The sequence below is a fragment of the Nannobrachium achirus genome, assembly GCF_963921795.1.
Source record: "Nannobrachium achirus genome assembly, chromosome: 14".
Lineage (NCBI taxonomy): Eukaryota > Metazoa > Chordata > Actinopteri > Myctophiformes > Myctophidae > Nannobrachium > Nannobrachium achirus.
The window spans coordinates 24,656,666-24,666,665 of NC_137821.1; the positions used below are offsets into that span (position 1 = coordinate 24,656,666).

Sequence of the window (10,000 nt, forward strand, 5' to 3'; positions counted from 1 at the left end):
AGCTAGTATATCTGCTATGTTTCACTGGTTAAAGCATTCAATGATTCTAGGCCTAAATGGGTTTAAATATATCGTTCACCCCTAATAGATAACCTTGCACTGTACTGCAGACTGACCTCCCTGCCAGAGTACTACATCCCTGGCGACGGGACCCCAGCAGACTACCAGAACTACATCAGCCAGCTTCCCCCCACCGAGCACCCCGAGGTGTTCGGCCTGCACCCCAACGCCGACGTGGCCAACCAGGTGGCCGTGACCCGCTCCCTGTTTGACACCCTGCTCTCCCTGCAGCCCCAGGACTCCAGCGCCACTGGCACCGGACCCAGCCGAGAGGACAAGGTATAAGGGACAGAGAGAGAGAGATAGATAGAGAGAGAGGCATGGGATGTATTGCCAAATGTAGTTATTATTTATTCACAAGCTCTTGTTAATATAAAATAGCCGATCTAAAAACTCACAATTCGTCGCAGCATGTTGTGAGCTTGCAGATCGACTATTTTCTGTACTTTTTTCTTCCAAAAAAAAAGAAATCACACCCAATGTGAAGTGAGCAGTGGTCGTGCTTGCATAACGTCTTCAGACTAGGATTTGAGTCTAGGATGTACACAGGCTATGCTACACACACGTTTTGCTATGGCAAAACGCTGGGGAAAAAGGCTACAGACACACGCACAGCCACTCTATGGAGCGGTTTACCACCGCTCAAAAAAACAAAAAAGCTCGCTGACGACTCGAGGGAGTGTCGTTCGTGTCTGGCAGCGCGTTGGTCGGATGGATGGTTGTCCGATCCGACCAATATGGCCATGTATAGGCATAATGAAGGTCCGGTTGCTCAGAATTGCCGATCCGACCGACTGATTCGCCCATATATGGGCATATAGCAAACGCCACCAGCAAAACGCCACCATAAATTAGCGCCCACTAACCTAATATATGCTCGGGACAGGGGGGATGATTCTGTTCCGAAAAGGGGAAAAAAGAAAAGAGAAAAGAAGGGTCTATACTTGCATCACTGGCTGTTACATAAGTAACCAGTGTACCCACATGACGGTGACATGTACGTGCATATCTCGTTTCTGAAAGTGACTCTGAGCTTTGCTGGATGGGTCAGACGGAATTCCCCCGTTGGCCTCGCCTAGCCTAGCCTAGATTTCACCTCCTTGAATGCTGCCTGTCGTCTCGTCCAACTCTGCAGAGAAGTCTGGACAGCTATAGGCTTGGGTTCCTTTATATGTCAGTGGCTCGCGGGATACCTGGAGAAGCTTCTCTTAGTGAAGGCGAACCACTGTCGTCCTGGAAGGTTCACCAGGCTGAGCTTTCAGTGCCAAGACGCAGTGGATTCTGTGGATTACCAGTGGACCACCCGAAGCATCTTCACCCAGGGTGTCCCTCACACAAGCAGACATGATTATGTTGGATTATTGCCTTCCTCTCCCTCAGGGACCACCAATCACTGCGAGAGTGGTTTTACTTTGAGGTGGCAATAACAGCATAATGATATTCTAGTGTTTTCAACATGGTCGTTACATCAGTCTATGAGGTCAGCTGTTGTTGACCGCATGATGCGTTTCCACACACAATCTGTTGTCCTGCTGTCTATTCTAGTTCCTTGTTTCTCTTGGTAATCATCGCCAGTTCCCGCCTGATGTTGTGTGGAAGTCCTGACTGCTCCAGACCGTACTGAATAACTGCTATCTTGCATAGCGTCTTCAGACTAGGGCTTAAATCTAAGATATACAGTTCATTGTTGAATAGGATGATACGATCTCCCACCAGGCAACAGCCCATGTAACACACAAAGTCGTCTGTGAGCCAGAATCCGGTCTGAGTTGGGCCTTTCCCCTTGGGCTGAACCTTTTTCCAGGTGAAGGTCTCTGGGTTGAATTTCCACAGATCATTTAAGGTCTTCTTCTGGGTCTGAAAAGAGCGACCACATCCACCAAACATGTACAGCTCTCCATTGTAAGCAAAGGCCGAATGACCACATCGTCCTTCTGGAAGAAGCTGTGCGGAAGGCGTGCTCAGCCAGCAGTTGGTCTCTGTGTCAAACACTCTGACTCTGATGTTGTTGTTGTAGGGGCGCGGGCTCCAAAACACAAACATCTTTTTTCCGAAGATGGTGGCAGAGTGACCCGTTAAAGCAAGAGCTGGAGTGCTCCTGTTGCTAATGAAAGACCAGACCATTGTGGTGGCGTCCAGCTTGTAGATGGCATTAGTGATGTCGGTGTGCTTGTTGAACCCTCCGTAGATATACATTACCTTTCCCAAGACGCACGCTGAGTGGCCTGCCCTCCCCTCTGGAGCAGCCCCAGATCCCTGGGGCTCCAGCCATCTGTGGAGGTCGACATCGAACGCAAGAAGCACATTGCAGTACAGCCTTGTGTAATCAACACCCCCCCAGATGTAGATGGTATCTTCTATCAGCACGGCCGTGTGACCGAGACGCCAAGAAGGAACCGCCACCGCCCAGGGACGTTCTCCAGTCGTCACTGGGGTCAACTTCACCCAGCGTAAAGACACTGTGTTGAAGACGTGGACAGACATGTTACAGGGTCTTGGAGTCCTACCACTGTTCGTGACTCCAATGGAGTACACGTTGTGTCCCACGGTGACCGCTGTCATATGTACATAGTCTGTACACGTGTATGTGGTCCACCTCAGCATTCCACATAGATGGAATTTCAGACGATTGTAGAATCCAAAGTGTTGATCAGTAAAATAATTAATATATAATAGTAGTCTTGCGCATCCTTCCACTTATATTGGTTAAACTGATGTCATCTAGATGACATCAGTCTTGTCCAAATATGTACTCATTATTGTTCTTGTCCGTCTTGTTTCATCTAGAGCAGGGGTGTCGAACTCATTTTGGGGTGAGGGCCGCATTGGATGAAAGGCGACTTGATGAGGGCCGAACCAGTCGCGGATCGGATGGCATGCACACTCGCGCACATGTTCGCTCTGTTTTTCTTCCTGTCGTCTCAGCCACTGCAGCAGTATAGCAGTATATCATTTTACAAATTGTGTTTATTATTAAGTAAAATAGCTACTTTCATTATTGGTATTACAGTTGGAGTTAGGTACGAGAGATGCTATTTGTTTTAAGGAGTAGTTCATCCCCAAAATGACTTTTTTTTTCTTTGATTACTCACGCCATGGAGACTTGAGTTCAATAATATATTTTTGAAGCGGTGAAAACCGCTTCCAATGAATGGCTTTGTGTGTATCACGCCCATATATGGTCATTTCAGTCCAGAATGAACAGGCTTTTTCAAAAACAGAATGTCCATTTAATTACCATATATGGTGATCTCAGTCCAGAATGAACAGGGTTTTTCAAAAACACAAAGTATGTTACCTTATGTCCATATATGGTCACTCCAGGCCAGAATGAACAGGTTTTTCCTGTCCCGTACGTGTAAAATATCAGTCCAGAATGAATAGGCTTTTTCAAAAAGCAAAATGTGTGGTGTCCCTCCCGGTTAGATGAATGGATACTTTGAGGATTGGTCAAGCTTCACATGATAATTTGGCCTTCAGGGTTTATCTGTCTTGTACATGCAGTATCTATTGCAGATTATCAAAACAGATGAAAAATACATTCAGAATAGAGGTTTTATCTGTCCACCGCTTCACTTCGAACCGAGGTTTGATTTTTATTTTATTTGTCGCATTACTAAGACAAAAATGTGATAATAGTACACTTCCCCCCATTGATTCCGGATGGGGACCCAAATGCATTTTGGTCCCCATCCGGAATCAATAGGCATTTATTGTAATCAAATGTCTGTTTTAGGAATGAGTCTCCATTGGCTCCATGGCATTTTGGGGGTGAACTACTCCTTTAAGAAGTGCCAATAAGAATAAACCATTTGATAATAGAATAATTCAATTCCTGATATATCATTTGTAAATGGCTAAAAAAAATATTATTGATCCAGGACAATAATTATTTTTATTGTATTTCATAATAAAAAGAATAAAAGTAATGAACAATAATGGCATATTCAGAAAATATCTGAATAATAAAACTTTTACATTTTATTATTATTATATTTTTTAAATAAGTTATTTTCTTAACAACATTAATTTCCATGTCTAATATGTGTAATATTTGAGTACAGTTTGAATATTGTAGGTATGTTCAGGTATTATTCATAGCCAGACCCCCCACCCCATTCCTAGCAATGCTGTCATCTTATCTTCAAAGAGAGAGAGAGAGCTGGTCACTTAACATTCCAATCAATCAACTCAATCACTGCCAGGTGGGAGAAACCTAGGCTGCAGTGAGAAGGCATTAGTTAGGTTAATTCTTAAAACAATCATAACTCTTGACAGGAATGGGCTAGAGACTTACCTTTTTTTTCTAAATGCTCAGAAATGTATGCTCTACATTGAATTGAATCATATACATGTCAAACATCGTATGTTTGACATCCCTGATCTAGAGTAACCTTTTCTTTAACCCCAAAGATCCATTGAGTTCAATGGAGGAGTGGTGCAAGCTTGAGGATATTTTATATAACTCTGTCGAGGTGCCAACTTGCTCCTTGTGCACTTGTGGTTATTCATGGCCTCAGTGCTGTCTGTTTATTTGTTTATTTAAACAGATCCCCATTAGCTGACGCTTTAACATCAGCTAGTCTTCCTGGGGTCCAAGACATTAAAATACTTAAAATACATTAACCAAAAATATATAAAATATCACAAAGTATTACAAAGAAATACATAAACAGCAGAAATATGTTATACAAAAGTATCACCTAAATAAAATACACACATGTATACAACAAATTAAAGTAAGTTATTTTATGTTAAGTGAGCATATGAAGACAAAGTTTCCTTTTAAAACAGGCTTTTTCCTCTGGTCTTACAGGGGTGTATGTGGGAGGGCAATTGGGAGGGCAATTGGAAAACATTGTCTCTATCAATAGTTCGATCAGGAGCGACCTTGATAACTGATTTTGTACCAAAGGTTATAGTTTTAAGAATGGAATGCAGACTGTCCAGTCATTTTGTGCATGACTCATATTCGTGTATGTTCACAGACCGGGGTGGCTGCTGGCCATTCTGTAGATGTTTCTGATCAGCCTACTGCTGTATTCGATGTGGTCCACTGGTTGGATTTCCATCACTGTGGTCTTCACACGATTCTCATCATTGTATGTCTCCAGCTTGACCCTGTTTTTAAAGACATGGGTGGTGAAGGATGCTTTGTGGAACACGCTGTCGAACGCAGTCTCATCTGTGTCTCTGAGATGTCCCAGTGACTCTGCGTTGACTCCGTAGATATACATTACCTTTCCCAGGACACCGCACCTCAGCGGTGTCCTGGAAGCATGTCACCCATTGGTTATCCCCAAAGTCTGCTATACTGACGGCCAGTAAAAGTCTGTATTTGAAGTCGGGAAACTCTTGGTTGCATTTGACACAGCGGAAATTCCCATTCTGCGGGTCTACAACCTTCTTGTTGCAGTCTGCGCGGGGACAAGCCTGGTACACGCAGTTGGCCTTACGAATGTTGATCACCGTTGCCACACAGCTGTAGTAATCCGCCCGTTCTCCCTGTCCCTGGGGTCCATTTTCCATGTCGCCCAGGGTTTTCCAGTTGACCGTGGCTACGCCCCTCTGTGACCGGGTTTGTGTCAGGGATTGGCTGCTTAAGGCTTGGCCCTCCCTGTCATACCATGCTCTAAGTCTAAAGGCCTCTGGTATATCTGGGTTGACCACAATCGTTGAAATGACCGACACTGACAGATTTCGCTGGCCTCTGAAATCTGACAGGCGAGCCGCTTTGACGGCTACTATGGGTTGAGCAGAGCCATCACACCTCTCTGCCTGCTCCTCCCACAGGGTGACTCTCACCTCTCTAGCACTGGTGTCCATTAGGCTGATTTCTCTCTTGGAGAAGTCTCTTCCCGTCTCTATTTTCGTGACCTGAGACACCTCCTCAGCACTTGTGCACACTCCGATCACATCAACAAAGGTGTCCAGGTCCCTGTTCTCTAGCTCACCGATGGGTACGAAGTCACACTGCAGCGTGGGGATGTCTGGGCTGTCGTCACAGGGCACGATGGCGGTGTCTTTGTTCAGTGTCATCTGGTGGTAGCGCTTGTTGGGTAGCGCTTGTTGGCCGTCTTTATTGTTGCCTTGGAGATGAGGTAAACCTTGCCCTGCTCCACTAAAGAGAAGAACGTTTCCACCTCTTTGTTGAAGGCTGTGACCCGGATCTCTACCCGTGCTCTTATTAGTCACACAAGCTTGCACAGTCCACCTGGTTCAAGGTTGTACTTTATTGTTACGTCTTTTGTACAGGTACATAAGAGTAAAATTAGTTTTTGTTTGGCATCCTTCAGTCAATGCAGTCGTATATCAAAAAAAAAAAACAATATAATAACAGCAAACCACATCTAAAAATAATAATAATAATAATCTAAAAAGGAGTGCAAAAGGCAAAAAGAGCAACAGTAAAAGAAAAGAGCATCCTCAGATGTACATGTGCAAAAAGTTTGGCATATTCTATACGCCAACAGCATATTTTTCCAGTAGTTTGGTTTGATAGGGGTTGAGAAGGTCAATAGGAATTGCGGTGGTACAAGGAGGGGTCTTCACCGAACCACTGCCACAGCCAAGACCAGGAGCAGCGGGTGATGTAGACGTGACGCTGTTTGATGGCCCAGGATGTGCAGCAGGTGTAGGAAATGAAGACATGTAGGTGCTTGGAGAGCGCTTCGGAGGAGGTCCAACACCATACTTTCCTGAGTATGTGCTTGGACCACGCTTCTGGGGAGAGGGAAAGAATGAGCTGGTGCTTGGACTGGGCTCCTGGGGAGAGAAAGAGGTTCTTGGAATGGGCTCCTGGGGAGATTTAGTTGTGCCATAGCCAGTATATGGACTGGGATTTCCAATCTTGTCTCCAATTTCCTCAGCCGACTTCATTACCTCCATTTCCAATATATCCACCCCAGTTTGTCCATCTGGCAGTTGTCTGGTGGTGTACCATTGTTTTGGGTTGAGATTGGCACATTTCCTGGGGCAATCTGCCCAGATCATGCCACAGATGTCTTCTTCTTTTTTTAGTTTTTTAGCGCCTGCAATGTAGTGCATTTGAAACTACATTGCATGCACATCATGGGGTGATCACTGCTTGCCTCCTGTGATCTTTTTTTTTCTTTTTTTTTTTCGTTGCTGAGTGAGGTCAGCAGACAAAGTGACATGAGTGAGATGAAAAACCTGAGTGAAATGTGCCAATGTCAACCAGAAACATCGGTACTTATTCAACTGGCACACACAGAACTTTTGAACTGCCATCAGCTCAGTCAGATGGTTTAACTGGGGTGCTAGCCTGAATATCCCGTAATAATGCAAACCATCACTCATCGCCATCAACCAGAACCTTTGTACTCAATTTGCAACACTTGGAGCACCACCGGGCTCATCTCCAGACCTTTCAGCAGGGCCTCAATGCCCCCCTCTTTTAATGTTACAGACATGTTCTCAGAACTTCACCAGACCAATAGCTGGTTAATGTTACACCTATCTTCTAAACTGTTGATGTTGACATCACCAAGAATACTGGTCCCTCATTGGCTGTTGATGGTGATGATGGTGACATCATCACCTTGATGACGTTACTTTGTATTATTTCAAGGGTTTTCCCATTGGATGAAGTAAACACAGACAGTCTGGTTTGCCAGAATGTCATGTGAAGCTCACCAATCCACCAATCCTCAAGCTTATCGGACATATGCTCATTTATGCCCATCTGGCATATGCTATGCAATGGGCTAGACGGCCCCTCTCGTTGCCTTTAGTGTGGTTGCCTTGTGGTATTTGAGTGGATCGTCGCGAGTGGACATTGATCTTCTCCAACTTCACAAGACCTTCACAGGACGTACTGTGTTAGGGCTTATGGGACGATTGATGTAAATAACTCATATTTCTATGCTTAGACCGTGTTGCCACATGTATTTATTTAGAGTGGTCGTTTGCTTGTTTGGCTGTCATTTTGTTTTGTTGCTGTTGGCAGTCATGGTTGCCATTTCCCACCTGATGTCATGTGGGAGTTCAGACTTATCCAGACCATAATGAATAACTGATAGCTTGCATAACGTCTTTAGGCTAGGATTTAAATCTAACATGTGCAGGTCATTGTATCTTCCAAAGATGATGATACGATCTCCCACCATGCAACAGCACATGTCACGCATCCTACAGGGACCTTTCCCCTTGGTCTCAACCTGCTTCCAGGAAAAGGTCTCTGGACTGAAATTCCACAGATCATTGGAGCAGTGTTTCCAATTACAGCCACCACATACGTACAGCTCTCCATTGTAGGCAAAGGCTGAATGACTTGAACGTTCTTCTGGGCGAAGCTGTGCTGAAGGCGTGCTCAGCCAGCAGTTGCTCTCTGTGTCAAACACTCTGATGCTCTTGCAGTAGGTGCCTTTACCATCACAGCCCCCAAATACAAACATCTTTGTCCCGATGATGGTGGCAGAGTGACCTACTGAAGCAGGTGGAGTTCCTCTGGCGTTAATTAAAGACCAGACCATTATGGTGGTGTCCAACTTGTACATGTCATTATTCCGTCCAGTCAGATCAGTGTATCCTCCATGCACATAAATGACCTTCTCCAGGACACAGGCTGAGTGGAAGCTCCTTGCTTCTGGAATAGACCCAGAAATATTGGGTTTGAACCAGCTGTGTGTGTCAACATCAAAGGCATGAAGCACATTGCAGTAAGGATACCCTCCTCCCCAGATGTAGACAATGTCTTCTACCAGCACAGCTGTGTGGCCGCTGAGCCCGGAGGGAACCTTAATGGGACTTTGTCCTCTTCCATTTGTCACTGGGGCCAACTTACTCCAACGCAAAGACAACGTGTTGAAGATGTTGACTTCAATCTGATCACTGTAGTTCGGGACTCCAAATGAGTACAGCTTGTGTCTGACTACCACAGCAGCATGGTAGGAAGTCTTAGGTCCTCCTTTCAGATCTGTTGTCCAATGAAACATATCACACACCAGCACCACTGTGAATCAGTGCAACAAATGTATAGTCTAAGTTCTATAACGATAGCTTAATTTGAAGAAGAAGCTTCTGCTTGGCTTGTGATTGGCTGAGGCCAGCGCTTCGCTGTGCAGAGAGGATGAACGGGGAGGCGGGGGAAGGGTGGCTTGCGGGGAGTTGTTGAAGTTGATTGACACAGGCACCTGTCAATCATGCTGTCCTCATGTATTATTAAGTAGAATCGACGTGCGTCATCACGCACACTGTTTTTGTTTGATAGGATCAATTAGGGCTGTACTTTTGATATTATTGCCAGCCAAATTTAAATATGAATGTGCGCTTATAACGCCAGGAAATAGCTATATTTAATCATCATAATCACATCAATTTACCAAGCCACGTTGAAATACCATACCACAAAATGACCACTAGAGCGAGCCATAGACCATAGACTGTGGAAGCCCCCATGTTAACCCATGTTAAAACCAAGGTTCACAACATTCAAGGATGGGACGATGACGTCGATCCCCATTGACATGAATGGGAGACCTGCGGGCCGCCATCTGAGCTCAATACTGTTCAATTCGTGCTTGATCGTCTAAAACCACCATCGGTATGGGCACCGGAACGTATACAGATGCCACACAGAAAGTTTCTGAATCAAAATCCGACCTAGTGAAGCTGCGTGCGTGAGGGTCGGATGGTTTGCATTGAGCCTAGCGGCTAGCAGAGGCCTACGTAAACAGGAAGCTATGGCTTAAAGGTGACATCATAATCGTATCCTTTTTTTTCACGGTTTACGTCTGTATACTAGCCGAAGGTAAGCTAACCGTTCCGCTCCGTCTATTAACCCAAATTAAAAGCTTAAACAATGCTTTTATATAAAAGCCGATTAAAGTCGCTTGGCAGGGAACTCCATAATGAGATAGTCGATCTAAAAGTCGACCGGCCCTGACTGAGTTAAAATGCACAAACACATGATCTTTTC

At 45.0% G+C, this 10,000-nt stretch overlaps 1 protein-coding gene across 1 annotated transcript in view; it reads left to right on the top strand.

Annotated features, from left to right (window-relative positions):
* Positions 1–10,000, top strand: part of dnah2 (dynein, axonemal, heavy chain 2) — a gene marked incomplete at both ends in the record, with an annotated part of 552,347 nt that overhangs the window by 525,867 nt on the left and 16,480 nt on the right. Inside the window, 1 exon segment of the mRNA XM_080741500.1 lies at positions 111–339. Within this exon segment, the coding sequence (XP_080597626.1) occupies positions 111–339 (229 nt within the window).